The sequence below is a fragment of the Pteronotus mesoamericanus genome, unplaced genomic scaffold (genome assembly GCF_021234165.1).
Source record: "Pteronotus mesoamericanus isolate MK-2021 breed Mesoamerican mustached bat unplaced genomic scaffold, CSHL_Meso_final scaffold_636, whole genome shotgun sequence".
Classification (NCBI taxonomy): domain Eukaryota; kingdom Metazoa; phylum Chordata; class Mammalia; order Chiroptera; family Mormoopidae; genus Pteronotus; species Pteronotus mesoamericanus.
The window spans coordinates 72,599-91,298 of record NW_026555324.1 but is presented as its reverse complement, the minus strand read 5'-3'; the positions used below and the strand labels follow the sequence as shown (position 1 = coordinate 91,298).

The 18,700-nt window shown below is 53.4% G+C and overlaps 1 protein-coding gene across 2 annotated transcripts in view; it reads right to left on the bottom strand.

The window, feature by feature from the left end:
• KDM4B (lysine demethylase 4B) overlaps window positions 1-18,700 on the bottom strand; it is a 115,122-nt gene that overhangs the window by 30,068 nt on the left and 66,354 nt on the right. For both annotated transcript variants that reach the window (XM_054562165.1, XM_054562164.1), the window contains one exon: window positions 2,044-2,240. In XM_054562165.1, the coding sequence (XP_054418140.1) occupies window positions 2,044-2,240 (197 nt within the window). The remainder of the gene's footprint in view (window positions 1-2,043; window positions 2,241-18,700) is intronic.

Genomic DNA, 18,700 nt, shown 5'->3' with positions numbered 1-18,700 from the left:
CAGGAGCCCACTGAGGGCCACCTGGGCGGGGGGAGCATGATGGGGCAGCGGGCAGGAAGGGAGCCTGCGAGAAAACATCCTCTGCACACAGGAGGTTCTGGTTAAGGGGCCCCTGGTCCTCTAACCCCATCCATTTCTGGAGTGTGTGCCTATTTATTGGCAGTCTGCTCTGCTGACCAATTAGACTGAGTCACAACCAATTAGCCGTTATGCAAATGCTGCATCCGGCTCTGTTTAGCAAGCTCACCCTGCTCGGAGGGATCAGGAAAAGCAACACGAAGTTGCTTTTCATGAGGACACACAGGAGAGCAGGACTCAAAAGATCAGACAATAAAAGAAATCAGAAAAGAGAGACTCACCTTCTGGCAGGCTGTCAGGAACAGATGTGAAAGTATTCAGGGCTGATGGAACATTCTCAATGAGAGGCCAGGGGGTAAGGAAAACACGTGGGAAGCCAAGACTGCCCAAGATTCTGGATTCACAGACAAACACGTTGAAAACTAGAATAGCCCAGTCAGGGAAGAAGGTTCTGGACCGGGCATGACCACTTGGTCAGAATGATTTTTCCCAGAAAGAGTTCCAAGCGTGTTTCTGAAGAGTGGGGGAGTGCCACCAACTGGGCACAGCCGAAAGAAATGGCCGAGCCCCTGTCCCCTCAATGGCCAGGCCCTGGGGCCAGCTATCCATTACCCATCATCAAAGGGGACAAAGGCCAGAAATGACGAGGCGGCTGCCGATGGAAACCTCGCCCGAGGCCCAGACCCGCTGCTGCCTGTTTCAGTGTGGCCCACCAGCTAAGAAAGTTGTCTCTGTTTTCAAATGGTTCAAAAATATAAATAATAACACTTTGTAACATGTGAAAATGATATAAAATGCCAATTTCAGTGTCCACAAACAAAGGTTTATTGGGGCACACCACGTTCACTGTTTATGGAATGTCTACTGTCTCCGGCGGCTTTTGTGGAGTCAAGCGGTTTTAAGAGGAAACATCCACACTGTCCCTTCACGGGAACGCTGGCCAGGTGACTTGGGGCTGTCCCTCCCCAACATAGCACACTCCTGGGGCCCAGTGAGGACTTGTGAACACTCCTCGGGCCCCAAAAATGAGTCCGTTGGAACTCTGAGCAGCTCGGAGCCCTGAAAGCTTGGACGTTTCCCAGAGAAGAGAGCAAAACGGGGACCGACACTTCCAGGGCTTCAAGGTGCTGCCAGAGCACAGTGCTCACTGCTATCTCATTCCTGGCAGGAGGTCGGTTTCCTCCTCCTCCCAGACCTGCCACCCACATCCCCATGGACATGCGCTGATGCCAAGAGGCTGCGACCACTCCACCCTCTCCTCCCCCACTGGATGCCAGGCACAAGGTTGGGCAACTACCACACTGTCTGGAAAGGCGGGGGCAAGGAGGGAGGGGCTCCCTGAGATGGAATGGGGTTGGCAAAGGATGACCCTGGGGGACTGGGTTTCTCCGGATTTCCACGGCTATGAATCTGAGCAGCACATTATCAGAAATGCCAAAATGAGCAACCAAAAGACAAAATGGCAGGAGCCAGCGGCACGCACAGACCAAGCACTGGACCCCCACGCCCCATGGCTCAAGCACGGTACCTGCCATCGCTCGGAGCCAAGAAGGCGCCTGGCAGTCCCAACACGAAGACATAGGGCTCTTTCACCTAGGGTCATGGCAGAAGAGGAAGAGGGACAGCATGTGCCATCCCAAAGACGAAACCAGAAGGCTGGAGTGCCAAAGGGCCAGCCTCCCAGGAGCTGGTGGACAAGGAGCAGGAGGGAAACTGAGTCTAACAACATAGACACCACCTGCTGAGGCCCACGAACCACACATGCAAAAATATCAGGGCCTGAGGAACACACTCTGACTCAGAAGCAGCAAGATAGAGAAGAGGAGGAGGAGGAGGAAAAGAAAGGATAAGAGGGAGAAAAGGAGGGGACAGCCTACAGCCACCTGCCAGCAGGGAGTTGCGGGGATCAGGGTCATTTATGGTCACCAGCGGAGCCAGGAACAGGGCGGTTCCTTGGCAACTCACCTTCGGAGGAGCTTGGCCTTGAGTGAGGCCCGGGAGGTGCTCCAGGTGTTGAGCTCAGGGCTGCTCAGGGCCGTGGGCCTGGTGTGGTCGAGCACCGTGAGGTCCTTTCCTTGCTTCCACAGCTCATAACGCTCCGGCTGCAGGATGCGCACGAAGACGTCCATGGAGATTTTGACCATGTCCTTCCGGCATGTGCACTGTGGAAGGCAGAAGAGAGACCCTCTGAGCCTGAGGACAAGCCACCCCACACTAACACTTCCATCATGAGGCAGGAAATGGCATCTCCTGGTCCCAGGTGGAAAGTAAGGCTGCTGAATGTCCTTTTCCAAGCTGTACTCCCCAGATGGGAGCCTCTGGTCCAGTTCTTGGCACACGGTGACAACAAACAAGTGTCAGGCAGCCTAGAGTAGATGCTGCCCTGAGTAGGAGTGTCCCTGTGTCCAGAAGCTCCAAGCCAGCGGCAGGCACATGTGATGAGGACATACTCAGACAGGGTCCCCCCTTTTGCTCTGAACACCAACCCTTCCAACAAACCCCATGTTCTCAGAGCTTTTCCCTTCACGTTACAGCATCGTGGTGGCCGCTAGGGCTGGGCATGTGCAGGAGGCACCACACCACAGGTATCCTGGGGATACTTAACACTTAGGGAAGTTGTGGGCCAGAGAAGCCAGCCAAAAATTCCAGAATCTGGGCTCTGACAAGGAGCTCTCAATCAGCAAGAGGAACCCAGGTGGCCCTGGCTTCCTGCTTACCTGTGAAAAAGGTGAAGATCAGACCGGAAAAGCATCCTAACTGTGAGAGAGAGGGAGAAACAGAGGGGACGTCTGGTCTAGGGCAGGGCTGACACCCTCCATGAAGGGCATAGTAATAATCATTTCAGCTTTGTGGGCCACACAGTCCCTGTCACAACCTCTCAACTCCGCACTGTAGCTGGAAAGCACCATAGATACTACACAAACTAATGGGCATGGCTGTGTACCAATAAAACTTTATTTACAAAAAGAGGCGGAGGCCAAATTTGGTATAAACTGTGGTTTGCTGGCTTCTGGTCTAGGTTCCAGAGGATAGAGCAGCCCCTGGAATAGGTGGTAGATTTCTGGAAAGGGGGTCTCCACAGGGATGGCAGAAGCTGTGTAGAAGCTCGGGAAGGGGTGCAGAGGATGAGGAGTCCTCAGGGGCAGCCAGCCTGGACCCTGGGGTGCTGCACCTGCCTCCCTCTAAAGTAGGTACAGTCCTTCCTCCTTCTGGGGACACACATACCTGGGGATATGCATGTCCTGAGAAAAGTGACAGGAGGCCTTAGCGTAGCTGCCCTTCGGGGGACACCTGCACTGCTGCCCCCAAAAGCTGAGAACTCTCGTGGCCACACTACCTGCCTCCTGTCAAATAAACAGGCTCAAGAGAAATCCATCTCCAGGTGTGTCTACAATTCATTTCCATTTTAAATGCACAGCTTTCCCTCCTTTTATAACCTTCTCACTGTCACTTTCTCAATGGAAATGAAAGAAACAGACAGGAAAACACTTAATTAAATGAGACAATTATGTACCTTGCCCTAACAAGCCCTTCAAACTTCCCTCAATTTTCTGCAGAGACAGTGAAGTATTTATGACCCCAAATGCAAGTCTGCTGGGGGTGGGGGTGCAGGACAGGCTGTAATAAATGTCCTGGGGAATTTCCTGCAGCTGCAGCACCTCTCACCCTCCCCGCTCCCAGCCGCAATCTGGGGGCTCAGACTTGGGAACAGCAATGACACAACCACGCCGAGAGGGAGGGAATATTTATGGTCAAGAGGTTCCCAGCCAGCTCAATCCATTTAATGAAAAACTGCACAACAGAGAAAGGCTGGCAGTGCAATTTGGCTGCAGAGTGGCGAGACCACAGATGGTGCCTGTGTTTCGGAATCCTGGCTGGGCTGTGATCTCCCGTGTCACCATCGACAGAGGCTTAAGGGATTTATATCGAGCAGCTCTGCAACTGCTTTTCTTTTAAGTAATTGAAAAAAGCACCTGTGTGCACCCAAGGAGGGGGACACATAGATGTCAACCAGGGAGTCAACGGCTCCCATGGCCTGGAGCCCAGTCCAGACCCCTCACCCAACCAGGTCGAAGCCACCAGGGACAGCCACCCTTGAGGCTCTGTGCAGGTTCTGGGTGGGATGGGGTTTCTCAGGGGTAGGGAGCAGAGATTCGGGGAACATGGGCACCTGGTGAGGAAGTGGTAGGAAGAAGGCAGGGTCCTGTCAGTCTCAAGGGAGGGCAGTGACAGCTTACTGGATTTAGGACTTAGAGACAGTCACCTCTGTGGGCTGAGCAGCTGAACCTGGGGGTACAGGCCACTGCAGACCCATCACTCTGTTTCAGCCCAACAGTTTGGGTAAGAAAATTGCTACGGGAACTTCTTTTTTTAAAATTCTATTTATTTATTTTTTAAAGTTTATTTTCAGGGAGAGCAGAAGGGAGGGAGAAAGAGAGGGAGAGAAACATCAAGGTGTGAGACAAACATCGACTGGTTGCCTCTCACACGTCCCCACCTAGGGACCTGGCCCACAACCCAGGCATGTGCCCTGACTAGGAATCAAACTGACGACTTTTCAGTTCACAGGCTGGTGTTCATTCCACTGAGCCCCACCAGCCAGGGCTTGCTTTTATTTTCAGAGAGAGGGGAAGGGAGGGAAAAAGAGGAGAGAAATATCAATGTAAGAGAGAATCATGGGTCAGTTGCCTCTCATATGCTCTCTGACCAGGGACCGAATCCACAACCCAGGCATGTGCTGTGACCAGGAATCGAACCAGTGAACTTTCACTTTGTGGAACAATGCCCAACCAACTGAGCCACACCAGTTAGGGCAAGGCAACTTTTTAATAGGAACTTTCAGAGGCTGAACATGCACGAGCTCCCCCCACCTTGCCATCTTCTGTTTGGGGGCTGTATGCAGAATAAAACATTAATGCAGCTATTTCACTTCAGGCCCAAGAGCATGCACAAGGCCTCCACCCTGCAGAGGCCGTCCCGGAAAGGGGCGGAGAGTGGGTGGGAAGCCAGAAGCTGGTGGCAGGTAGGGTCCTCAGAGCAGCCCAGGGAGGCAACTGAGCCTAAAAGCAAACTGCACTATCATTTTCCTTGGATTGTCCTCTCTGCAGCCCCTGTCGGGCTCCCAAACCTCTGGGAACAGGCCTTCTCATGAGGATCTGCTGGACTGACTAAAACTGACAGCTTCTGCAGCTCTCATTCTGGCTCCTGGGCTGGGTGGTCCCCATCAGCACCGTGACAGAGACGGAGTGCACCTCCAAGGGAGTTTGGCCATGTCATTAGTTTCTGCGGGAGAAATTGAGCGCCGACGGGGGAGGAGGTCTGAGGCCTCCCCTTGCACGCCCCAGGGTCCTCTGTACCATCATGAAGGCATAAAGCACTCAGCCACCAGAACTGCAAGAGGCAGGGGCTCCTGTTTGAGAGCCACTAAGTAATGAGAACTCTGAGCAGCCAGTCCTGGCTCAAAGCAGCCAGACCTAGTGGCTGGTTGCTCCATTAGTGCTGAGTGGGGCATCTGGGGACACATGAAGGAGTAAAGGCAAGAAGTGGGAACGTGGGGGGTGTGGTGGGGAGTGCAGAGTTTGCAGCCTGGGTTCCACTGAGCGTCTATTTCCACGGATGGTCTGCTCCCAGACAAGCTGCATAATCAGAGCGTCCCCTCCCCAGGCCTGCCTACCTGACTGCTTGCCTTGGGGTGCACCTCCCATCCATAGGGTGGGCCTGACCGCTGAGGGCTCAGCCCCGACCTGTTCACCCCCATCCCAAGATCCTGGGCCTGGAACCTGTGGCCCCCCCCCATTCACCACGGATGCCAGCAGAGTGAAGAGGCACAATGTGGGCTGGGGCAGGGTGGGCACCCCTCTAAGCACCCCCAACACCCGTGAGCTGAAAACTGGCTCTCAGATGGTGCCCAAGATCAAGAGAGGCCCAACAGCCTGCAAAGAGCCTCGCAGAGCCCTTGACGGCACTGCCGTTCCAGGAGCCAACTGCCTGCGTCAGTCGAATTAATCAGCGGAATACGTTCAATGATACCCCCTGCACACAGGAGAAACAAGTGCTGTTTCAAGTGACATCACAGAGAAGGCACAGCTCTACCCCCTGTAATCCCCCAGAAGAGGAGGGACAGGATGGCTTGGCCACTACCACCGCATGCAGCCCCCGGCAAGGCCAGGCTGCTGGAGACAGCAGACCCCAGCTGCCAACCAGACAGAGACGGAGGCGCAGCTCTGACGAGCCCAGAACAAAATGCATGCGGCTCCTTTCAGCAAGCGTGTCTGGCCTTCCCCTCCTAGGGGTCTCACTCGAGGAAGTCAGAAATCCAGACAAAGCCATTCTCTGTTTCGTTACTGAGAGAAACATACACACACACACTCTCACAGGCAAGAAAAATTCTAACCATGCTGTTCAACAGTCGTGGACAGATTGGATAAATGATAAATCCACCCGATGGTGCCAACTAAATAACAGATCCACCCTAAGAACATTTCTGTTATCTGAAAAAATACAAAGTGCAGAGTCAAGAATACAGTAAAGCCCCAATTAAGAGCAAAAATCTTTAGAAAAAGTCAAGGACATTCATTAAACGTGAAACATGGTACTTTCATTTGTGGAGTCAAAAATACTTTGTGCTACTTATTTTTCTAAATCTCTTTATTGAGCAGGTATATGATTTAAGTCAGAGTGGGCAAATTACGGGTGTGAGCAAATCTGGCCTGCCACCTGTTTTGCACATAAAGTTTTTTGGCGCGCTGTCCATCCACAGTCAACTGGCGCTGCTCCAACAGAGCTGAGCAATCACAGAAGACCGCATGGCCTGCGAACCCCCAATACACACGAACTGGTCCTTTACAGAAAACGTGCCCAGCCTTGAGTTAAGTCATAAAATAATTTTCACAGGGTAACTTGCGGTCTAAGGACCTTGGTGGTGAACTTCCCACCTGCCGACTTCAGTGAACTATGTGAGCAGCTCCAGGTGTGTGCTATGGGCCGAAATGCGCACCTCCCCAAATTCCAATGTTGAAGCCCTGAACCCCAGTGTGACTGTATCTAGAGATGGGGACATTAGAAGATAATTAGGGTTAAATGTGGTCATAAGGGTGGGATCCTGATCCTATAGGACTGGTATCCTTTTAAGGAAAGGAAGGAGGACCTCCAATCTCTCCCAAGCTCCCCATCCCCTAACACGTGAGACACAGCGAGAAGCTGGCCATCTGCAAACCAGGAAGAGTCCTCACCAGAAACGAATGACACTGGCACTCAGGTCTCAGACTCCTACCCTCCAGAACTATGGGGAATGAATGTTTGTTGTGTGAGCTGCTCAGTCTCCAATACTTGTTACAGTAGCCTGAGCTAACCAAGATGGGTGTCCTGGCGGGAATTACTATTGTCCTGTTTTTTACAAAGCATGGTGGCCTCACCGGACCCTGCCTCACACAGGATCTGGGGGCCCAAAGGGACCTGCCCCATGCTCTCTGAAGGCACAGTCCCCCTCCCACCTGCGGCTCCAGCTCTCACCCCAAGCCACGGGTTTCACACATTCTGCCTGGGACTGCCCCAGGGTGTTTCGTGTTAATGAAGTCAGACTCTCATAAATAAAGGAACACAGGATAGAGGTCTCTGAAATGACATCTCAGGAATAGCGGGATCAGGGCCCCAGTCATCCAGTTCCCTGAGAAATACTGGGCTAGGGCCTACAGCAGAAGGCGCAAAGCGGGCAGCCTTCAGGGTGAGGGCTTCTTGTTCTATTTTTTGTGGCGGTGGTGAGTGTGTGGGTGCGGGTTCCTCTTCTCACTGAATTAACCCCAGTACGCTCCGCCTGCCAGCAATAACATTTGTGTGTCACTGAGGGAGACGGCTAAGATGAGGTCCGGTTACAGGCATCGCTTCCTCAACAACAGAGCTTCAAACTTCCTGAGCCTGCAGAACAGTCTGACTCAGAATGGAAGCGCGTGCTAAGGGTCTTTAATTTTCCAAGGTTTTAGATGTTTAAAAAGAAAGGCACTGATCTTAGATTAGATTCTGCAATTGAGGCCATAAAAATCCAGAGCAAAATGGTTTCCAACTTTTAGCTCAAAATGAGTCCCATCTTCCACGTCTGAACTATTACAAGCTCTGAACTAATAAGGCTGAATTGATGTGGTTTCACCCCACAATGGCGGGCCCTGCTCTGCAGCAGCTAATAGCAGAATTGCAGAGAAACACACCCATGTGAGAAGACAGGAACGTGGTTGCAGAGAAGGCTACATCCACTCAGGGTCCACCTGACCTTGGTTGCCAGGACTAGGCCCTCCCCTTGGGTGCCAGGAAGGAGCATCTACCATGCGCTCTTCTTGTCCTGCCACTCCAATTATTGGCACATTTGCCCAGATGAGGCCCTGGGAGAGGGTACCTTCTCTTGCTTCCTTGGCCATCCCATAACTAAGCCTCATGGACTTACCAGGGTCCCCCAGAACCCTGGTGTGCATGTGTACAGCTCCAGGTCTGCGGTGACGGGGACAGAGGGAGAAAGGGGGTAGGACAAGCCGGGGGGAGGGGAGAAAGGAGGGCGGAAGGGAGGCAACAGGAAGGGGGAAGGGCGGGGACAGATGGGGGCAGAGAGGCTTTGGCATGGCTGGAGCCTCACAGGACAGAACCCTGACCCCCCCCAGGGTGCGGTCATCCCCCACACCATGCAGGGCGCCCCCCACATAGAGCCTCCTGTCACATAAGCACTGGCCTATGCGATCCCAGTAGCTTAGGCTTGTCACAGACTCATGCAAAAGGTCAGGGGTCTTGAGAACTCCAGCCAGAAGCTCCACAAGACGCACACTTGTCACTTCCAAATGACAAATGACAGGAGTTACAACCACCACGTCTAGAGCCCTGGGCCTAATGTGAGCACCGAGCCAAGGGCAGGAGGCTGTCGCCCTGCGATGGAAGGCTGACACATTGAACAGCCCGGCGCTCGTGTTGGGGTCTCCCAGGACCTGCTGCTAAGCTGGAGGAAAATGAGAAAACAGGGTAGGGAGGAGGTTTGCCACTGGTTATCAGAGCAGGGCACCGAGGAGAGACAAATAGGTTTCTTCTTTCCAAAGCATGAAACACAGAAAGTGAACGTAGTCTGGCTCAGAGCTGGTGGCCCACAGGGCCCAGCAGCGCTCGGCTGGAGCTGTCCCAGCCATGGAGGGGAGATGGTGGAGGGCAGGCTCAGAGGGCCCATGGCACCTGGGCTCCCCATGTTTAGGGCACATGGCACGGCACCTCCCAGAGCGATCAGCCACTAGCACAAGACCCTGACAGGCACTGGGGACCCCACTGCAGGACTAAAATTGAGGACTGGCCACCCTGACTCCACTTCTCCCTCTCTAGGCTTGAAAGCAAAAATACATTTAACCTTTTCATAGGAATGAACGTGAATGCCCAGTACAACTTGGAAATCTTACCACCTGACACTTCCAAGGCATGAAGCATGCGAAAGCACTTCACCGCCACTCGTGGGCTGCTACCCAAAAAGTGGGTCTCAATCAGCAAGTGGAAGGCCCTCATCCCCTGGTCCCACCCCCTTCCTGTTCCCCTCCCCCATGCCCAACGCCCAACCCCTCTCCAAACCTTCCTCTCAGGTGCCCCGCTCCACACTGCCTACTCCTCTCCAGCCTTCATCCTTGGCAGGGCCCTGGTGGCTGGTCATCCCAGTAAAGGCGGAAGTGTCATAGCAGGACTGACAGCAATCAAAATAATGCCACATACTCCTTGTTGGGAGCTTTCAGTCGTCTGTCCCGGGCTCCTGGGATGTACAGGCAGCTGGGGCTACCTTGGAGCCCTGGGGTCTTACCTGCCACGTTTCTTCAGTTTAAACACCAGGAGCTTTAATCAGAGGCCACCTCTTTTAAAAAGGCTGACTAGACATTAGAGTTTGCTCATATAAAACAACAAAGTGAGAAAGTGGCAATAACAGGCCTAAGAAGAAAATTATGAAATGTGGTTCAATGAAATGATTAATCCGAACAGCATCTGACTACAGGGACCCTCTTATTTTCTGATCTGAGCAGCAGCACCAACTCCGGCCCTAAGTCAGGAACCAAGCAGGACGTGCAGAGCTATGTGGGGCCCAAAAGGTTCAACAGCCACTGAAACTGCCCTTCTGTGCGTGGGGATGGGGACCCTCAGGAGAGCAAGCCCTTGGCTGGGGGTGGGGGGAGTCGGGAGGAGAACAGGACAGGAGTGAGACTGTCTCCCAGTTGACAACTCGCTGTCACCTGCAGGGCCATACATCCAAACCCAAAGGCCCCCTTTCACTCCATCAGCACCTCCTGGCCCTGGCCACGGAGCTGCAGACCCTGTGACCACTCACTGCCCATGACACCTCCAGTTGGATGTCCTGCTGAGCTGCCTGAGAGGATGGGAAATGTCCTGTATCTGTGCCATCTGATGTGGTCACCACTAGCTCAAGTGGCTTTTTGTTGTTTAATTTATTTTTAGAGAGAGGGAAAGGGAAGGAGAAAGAGAGGAAGAGAAACATCAATGTGTGGTTGCCTCTCATGCATCCCCTACTGGGGACCTGGCCCATAACCCAGGCACGTGTGCCCTGACTGGGAATCAAACCAGCAACTCTTTGGTTCGCAGGCCTGTGCTCAATACACTGAGCTACGCCAGCCAGGGCTCCAAGTGGCTCTTAACTAGAACTTGCAGTTGCAACTAAGGCACAGAATACTTAATTTTACTTCATCTTAATTAATTTATAGTTAAATGGCTGCACATATAGTGACTTTTGGCCACTTGCAATGTTGAACAGTGCAGCCCTAGCACTGGTCCTTCCTCCTCTCTCTGCTCACTAAGTGGCCCAACTGTGTGCCCAGATCCTTACCCCCAACTACGTGTTCCCCCATGTCCCTCCACCCCTTCTATCGCAGAGTCCCACAAGACTGGCCCTGAAACCTAGGCCCAGACTGTCCCTCTGCTCCACCTACCCCACATACACCTGGGCAGTCTTGCTTCCTCTACCCTTCCCCTCGGGGACTTTGCACTTTCTGTTTCAGGTCCGCAATGCTCTATGCCTCCCACGCCCCTCCCATGCTCCCAGGGGTACAGGACTGAAGTGTGCTCCCCAATTCATACCTACCAGGGACCTCAGGATGGCCCCTGATTTCAAATAGGGTCTCCACAGATGTAACTGGTGTAGGTGAGGTCCTCCTGGATTAGGGTGGGCCCTAAACCCAATGACTGATGTCCTTATAAGACAGACTAGCGACACAGAGAGATGGCCATGTAACGACAGAGGCAGAGATCAGAGAGACGTATCTAAAAGCCAAAGGACACCAAGGATTACCGGACACCCCCAGAAGCTGGGAGAGGAAGGAGGGATCCTCCCCTGGAGCCCTTGGAGGGAGGATGGCCCTGCCGTCCAGAGGGCGAGGACAAACTGCTCTTGCCCAGCTCCCCAGTTCATGGCAGCTGGTGACAGTGGCCCCAGGACACGAACACAGCAGGGCCTCATTGCAGCACCAACCGGAACCTCCCCTCCTCCAAGCAGCACTTGCCAGCCTATCGCTGCCCAGCCCCAATATCCCTTTTGCTCTTTGCAGTTTCTGTAGGGTCAGAAGTCTTTCCAGCAGCCTGTCCCTCAGCCGTCTCCTCCTCTGTACCCTGTCAGTCTCATTCCGTCTTCCAGCTGCTGAGCAGTGACTTGCACGATGATTGCTGAGTGGGTATCAAACAATGACGGTGACAGACACGTTTCCCGTAGACTGACTGGGGTGAAGGGTAGGGGGCATATAACCTGGCCCTTCAGCCCACAAAGTGTTAACCACTCAGAGATGGGGATTAGAAATCCCACCGAGAGGGTGGCATCTGCTCTGAGGGCTCACAGAGGCAGGCCCCCTGTTTCTGATGTAATTACCAGCACTGCAGCAGAGACGCCACAACAAACCAGTTCATTAGGAAATCCACTGGAAGCTCTCAGAAGTGCTTCATAAACAAAACAATTAGGGGCCGGCAGGGGCTCCCTTGGTCCTTGGCCCCAGGGCCCGCTTCCCACCACTCCTGATAGCCAACCGGACCCAACAGCCAAGGACCAGGCAAGATCTTGAGACCCTTTGACCAGCACACCAGGAGGCCAGAGCCCCAATACTACCCTTTTTTCCCTTCTACATGAAAAAAGCCTCATCTGTGTGCCACTGCTGGCCTTGCCAGGGTCTGCAGGCATGGCCTCAGGACCTGTCCCCTTTCTCCTCCTGCACCCTGTCCTGGGGCGTCTGGCCACGGCTGGAGAGTCAAGAAGGTCCTGTCTATCTGTGAAGTGCCTTCCCATCCCTTCTGCACAGATGACAATGACAATCACAATAATAATAAACCCAGGAAGCTCTGAGCCAGGCACTTCCCAAGCGTTTTTCCACTACACTTGACAGTCCCTGCCTGCTCTGAGGACAGAGCCAGGCCCCAGCGCCACAGCACCAGCCCTTGGCCCCTCTTCATCCCTGGGCTCTCCTTTCTCCTGCTGAGACTCGGTCTCCCTCTCCTCTAGGCTCCATCGCACCACTGCGAAGGGAGCCAGTCCAGCCTGACCTCGTAACAAACCTTGCCCATCACCACAGCATTTACTTAGGCCAAGAAACAAACTCTGTCCTCAGCAAGACAGCCCATGAAGGTGGGTGGGGGTGGAGGCCAGTGCAGGAGGCAGAACAGGGGGCTGCATTCTCAATCTGCCCATGAAGTGCCTCCAACCAGCCCACACCCACATCTAGGAAAGGCCTCAATCCTCCCTTTGCGCCAGAGGTGGCCTCTGTTCCCCAGAGCTCACCAGCTAACCGTTCTAACAGAGGCCTGGGCAGCAAAGAGGAGGAGGGAGAAGGGAGAACTTACCCATTGAGGAGCCTCGCTAGTCCAAGGCATCTCACCTAGTGACCCTGTACCCAGGGGACAGTGAGCAATGTCTGGGACATCTGTGGTTGTCATGACTGGGAGTGCCCCTGGCATCAAGTGAGTGGGGACCAGGGATGCTGCTCAATACCCCACAGTGCCTAGGATGGCCCCACAAAGTGACCTGGCCCCAATGTCAGCCAAGGGGGAGAGACTCCTACTTCTACCAGGAAAAGCAGCAAAGCTGTGATGATGGGGAGGGGCAGACCCACTGACATGAGCGAATCGTACCCCAGGGAGGATGGCATGGCCTTCTCAAGCCCTTCCTCTGAACAAATGGGAAGTCTGAACACAGCTGCCTGTAACCTGGGGATGAGCCCAGACACAGGGACAGGACTAGAGGCAGAGAGGGACTGGGGCCAACGGGAGGTTGGGACATCTATCTGTCACCCACCACAAGAGAGCTGCAAAGTTCCAGGGAGAACAAGGAGCAGAGTGGAGGCCTGTCAGAGCGCCGCGCATCAACCCAAGGAACCACAGACAGGCACTGATGCTCTTCAGGACACACTCAACTGCCGTGAACAGAATTAACAGAGCCACGGGAGCACGCAAGACGAGACAGAGGCTGCTGTGTTCACCGAGGGGAGAGGGCTGCAATTACATTTGTGATTCTTTGCAACGCGTTCCTGCCTAGACGAATGGGAAGCCTGTCACAGTGGAGGCTGTGCTAGAGGAGAAAGCATAGGGAGGAGCAGGAATCCCCTGCAGATCCTGGCCTGAGCCTGGTGCAAGCCCTGAGCCTCCCAGCCACAGCAACGGCAGGGAGAGAGGCACTGAAAAAAAAGGCGGAGACCACAGGCTGCCATCTCAAGCCCCTCCAGGGTGGGGCAGGGGCAGCAGGCCTCTGTGGCCTCAGAACCTCTGGACCGGAGCGAAGGTGCTTCTCAGGGGAGCCCACCAAGCAATCAGTCCTGCCCATGCTCAGCCAGTGGGGCATCGTGAGGGAGTCTGCCAGACCAGTCCTCCTGTGCATTCTCACTGGGGGCAGCACTGATCCTCAGAAAAACCTTTCCCGCTTGTGTAGAGAGCACGGATATACAAACAGCACATAAGCAAACATAAAGCATGTCTATGGTGTTAAAACTAGGGGCAATTAGGAAAACACGGTGTAAAAGGGTTTGGGTGAGGGAGTGGCAATAATGCAAGAAAGCCTAAAAAACATGCCATAGACCCACCCTCCTAGATCAGAGCTCTTGCCTGGAGCAACTCTGCTTCCAGGAGACACCAGGCAATATGTGGGCACACCTGTGGCTGTCACACTGGGGTTGGTCCTTGCACTGAGTGGGCAGGAACCAGGGATGCTGCTCAACGCCTGCCCCCCCGCCAGAGCCCATGATGCCTGCCCCAGAGAACAGCTGGACCCGCTGTCACAGTGCCAAGGGGAGCCCCTGCCTGAGACCCGTCCTTCTTCAGTGGATCTCACCTGCTCTCAGTGGTCGCTCCAGAACACAGAGTGCATTTCCAAAAGCAAATTGAGCAGGGAAGAGGGTGCTGGCTCCAAGACCAGCCTCAGGGCTCCCCCACAGCCTCAACTCCAGCCCTCCATACACCACTTCAGGTGTTATAACGCCCTGAGCTTCCAAGGGAACGGGCTTCAGCAAACCACCCGGGACAGTGGCAGGAATTTCCAAGGGAAGGAATAGGCGGAAAATACATGTATCTCACATGGCAATTTACTGTGGCCCCCGTGTATCTGGCTGCCCAACCCATAAATCAGAGGGTCAGGGAGGCGCAGAAAGGTGGGTGGGCAAGGCAGGCAACTTGGATCCTGGAGGTTCAGGATGCAGGCCCGTTCCGGCCTCCTCCACCCGTCTCCACCCCCCCACCCCCTCTTTGGGGCTCCATGTTAACAGCCTGGATCAGGCAGCATCATTACCAAATAGAAGGCACACAGTCTTGGAGGCAGCAGAAACAATTTGATTCACATTTTACAAGTGATTAAGTTGATGTACCTCAGGCTGGGATTTCAGGAGAGGACCCCACCCTGGGTGCGAGAGTGGAGGGAGTGAGGGCCACCTCCAGAAGCCCTCCCTGCTTGATGCCTCCGTGGGGGGACGGCGGGGGGGGAGCTCACGTTTCCAGGGAGGCTGTGTGCTCAGCAGGCGGTGCCGAGACAGCTGTCAGAAAACCAGTTAAGTGCAGCCAGGCTCCAGGCCTTGCAAGCTGGGTTTTAAATCTCTCTCGCTCTGTTTAATTCTGCAGTCAACTCCTTTAGCACGGCCACTGAGCCCATGGAGGGGAGAGGTCTTGTCAGGCTTCGCCCAGCACCACCCACCTAGAAAGCAGCTGGGGACACGCTAAGCTAATCCAACGTGGCGTGCAGCCTTGTAGGACTAATTTGAGTTCAGTCCTAAAAAAGCTGGTACGTGTACATTTTATTTTCCCTGAGTGAAACTGAAGCATCCCTTTGATCTCCCTATTGGTAATCCCACTGCAAAGCCTGCCATCTGAGCATGTGCCAGGAATTGTTCTCTGAATCAAGCAACCCCCACCCCCAGAGGCTGCTCCAGACACCCCAGCCGAGCACCAAACACCCACCAGGAGGAGGCCGTTGGCTTAGTAGACACTTAGGGCAGGGAGGGTGTCTCTTGGGCCTAGCACAGGCGCAGGCCTCCAAGTGGGGTGAGACAGACAGAGAAACAGGGGAATGTCAAGGGCGTTCAGGGTCTGGTCTTCCTGCTGCTGTGACTGTAGCAAAGTCTCTTTCCCTCTCTCTGGCCTTCTAAGATCATGAGGCCCGAAGTCAGGGACTGATGCATGTTACTGACAGCAGTAAAGCTGGAGAGGGAGAGACAAAGAGGGAGAGGAAGAGGGAGAGGGAGGGCGGGACAGGGACAGACAGAGAGAAAGCTACCACCCAAGAGATGTTGCTGAGGAAGAAGATCACTGAAAACAAAACAAAAGCAGCAGCGTGTGCCCACACAGTGATGAGTGTGGCTGGTTCAGGCACACACCCGTAGCCTACTCTGACCTCAGGCCCCACAGCATCCTTGGGCCCCCAGGGCCCACTGGCGGCTTGGCACTCTCACCAACTCCCTGCTCACTGGCAGTCCCAGGTCATTTTGGGACCCCCTCCTAAGCACACAGTAGGTGCTCAGTGGGTGCAGAGTGAGATGTTCTATGCTTCCCTCTCTCCAGGCCAGGGCATGGGGAGTGAAGGAAACCAGGCTCAGAGCAGCGATGGCTGGCCTTGCTATTAGGTCCTCATGGTTTTGGCTTGACTTTTATTCCCATTTTAAAAATAAACCAATAAACAACTGCTAATGACTCTGATAACGACAAAACCATTTCACCTTAAGGGGCTGCAGGGGTTTATGGGGGAAATGCCTGGGAAAGGCCAATATCACTCCAACCCCCGCAAAGCCACACTTGCCTTTTTAAAATAAAGTTGCAGAAAAAGAAAAACATATCAAGAATTAGTGTATATTTTAAAGGCATGCCAAATTCTACCACATACACCTAACATCTACCAATATTTGGGCAAATTCCCCTATTCCCATCCCCCATGCACAAAATCAGACTGTATCTCATGGTTCAAAACCTGTTCATTCATTTGAAGTGCCATATCCATCTTTCTACACCAATAAACCTAATGAACCCCTTTTTGTGGCTGCATAATATTCTATGGGTTCACCGAATCTGGTCACAGACATAAATTTTCCACTACTATAACTAATGACCCAATGACTATCCCTGTGTGTGAAACCACCATGCACTTGTTGAAAGCGAGAAATGCTACACCAGAAGAGACACGTATACAACTGATGGCAGACACCACACGGAGGCTGCCCCTTAGGGCCCACCAGCAGCCCACCAAGGAGTCAGGGCTCCACACCCACAACCCCCCCGCCCCAGGGCTTCCTGGTTCCAAACACCTTTCCCAACTGCATGGGTAAGAAGGAATGATCCCACTGGTCTGCTCGGTGCGCACAGGCACCTGCACGCATGCCTACACCCTGTGAACCGACCTTTTGTGAGCTGCTTGAGCATCTTTTGCCAATTTTTTATACTGGGTTATCTTTCTCGTCTGATAAGAACTGTTCTAGATGATAACTTTTTTTTAAACAGCTTTATCTCAATATGATAAGAACTAATCTGGGTGGTAGAATTTTCTTAATCGTTTTATTGAGATGTTAATTCACATATGCTATAATTGACCTACCAAAAGTATACAGTTCACAAAGAACATGTATGAATGACCCATGGACATGGACAATGGTGTGGGGACTGACTGTGGGGACAGAGGGTGGGCAGGGCAGAGGAGGGCAGAGGGGGAAAAAATTGGGACAACTGTAAAAGAATCACAATGGAAAAAAAAAAGAAACTTAAAAAGAAAAGAATACAATTCAAGGGTGGATGTGCCTTTCTGGACATTTCACATAAATGGAATCACACACTGTGAGGACTTTTCTGTCTGGCTTCTCTCACTGAGCACCATGTGTCCAAGGTCCATCCACGTAGCGAGTGTCAGAGCTTCACTCTGTCTCATGACTGAGTGGATGGTAGCAATGGAAGGTCTGTTTCCCCTTCTTCCTACTTGCCTTACTCTCTAATTTTCAACAATGTGTATTTGCCAGTTTCAAGTCTCTGTAGCTGATGGATGAGGCTGGCTGGATGTTCCCAACCCCTTCCCTGAAGCTGTAAAAATCATCTGGTAATCTCTACCTCCGCCTCTGGGGTCTCAAGCCCCCCTGCTCACCCAACAGACTGGCTTGGTTCTGAGTCATTATGTCGGAGCCCTTGCTGTTTACTGCCGGTGACGCCCAGCTCTCCAGATGGAGGCCCGGCCCCACCCACGCTCCACCACAGCCTGAGACATGAAGCAGTGATGGGAACTCGTGGTCCAGAAACTGAGGAAGGCAGGCCACGCTTCGACTAGGGTGGGTTTTCTCAGGAGCTGCTGGGTACTGGGTTTGAGTATTTGGCTGAAGGAACCTCCATCCAGAGGAAATTAAACATCTGCCCCCTGTCCCCTGCTCTTGCGGCCAGTGGGCCCTTGAGGGTGGATGTCATCCATTCGCTGGTGGTGGTCATGGGGACAGTGATTTGCAGGTTGGTAAAAATCAATGGAACCCCAGATGGGAGAGGCCACTTGCTCTAACATCTAGTTCCTCAAAGAGGAACAGTTCCTAGGGAGAAGGCAAGTCAATACTCTGTGAAGTCCTTGTTTGTTCCCACAATTCCTGTTGGCCCAGCCTCCACTCTGGAGAAGAGAAGCACATGAGACTAATGAAACCCAAGAGGGGGTGTCTCTCTCCCTGGTCCCAGAGGGGCCGGCTGTTAAGTGAGGTCTCACATCTCTGGCAATACCTGGTATCTGTCCTGCTTATGTGGCTTCAAACCCCATGGCTGCAGAATACAGGAGAGAAAATGCCTTTCAGTAGGAAGAGGAGACCTGGAGCCCCAAACACAATGCCCTTAGCAGGAGTCTGAAAAGAAACCACACTGAGCTCATGACACCTCAGCATAGACAGTCCATACATATAACTGCTGGACAAGCACCCACTGCCCAAAAAGAGAATGAGGAAACCTGGAAATTGGTGGACAGGAGGTCTCAACAAGGGCTGACTCTCCCCCAGAGGACACTGGGCCCCATCTGGGCAGACCTATGGTTGTCACAACTGGGGGTGCTCCTGGCATTGCATGGGGGCCAGGGATGCTGCTCAACCCCCACAGTGCCCAGGATGGCCCTGAACGTTCATGGTGGTGAGGAGGAACCTTAGACTGGACC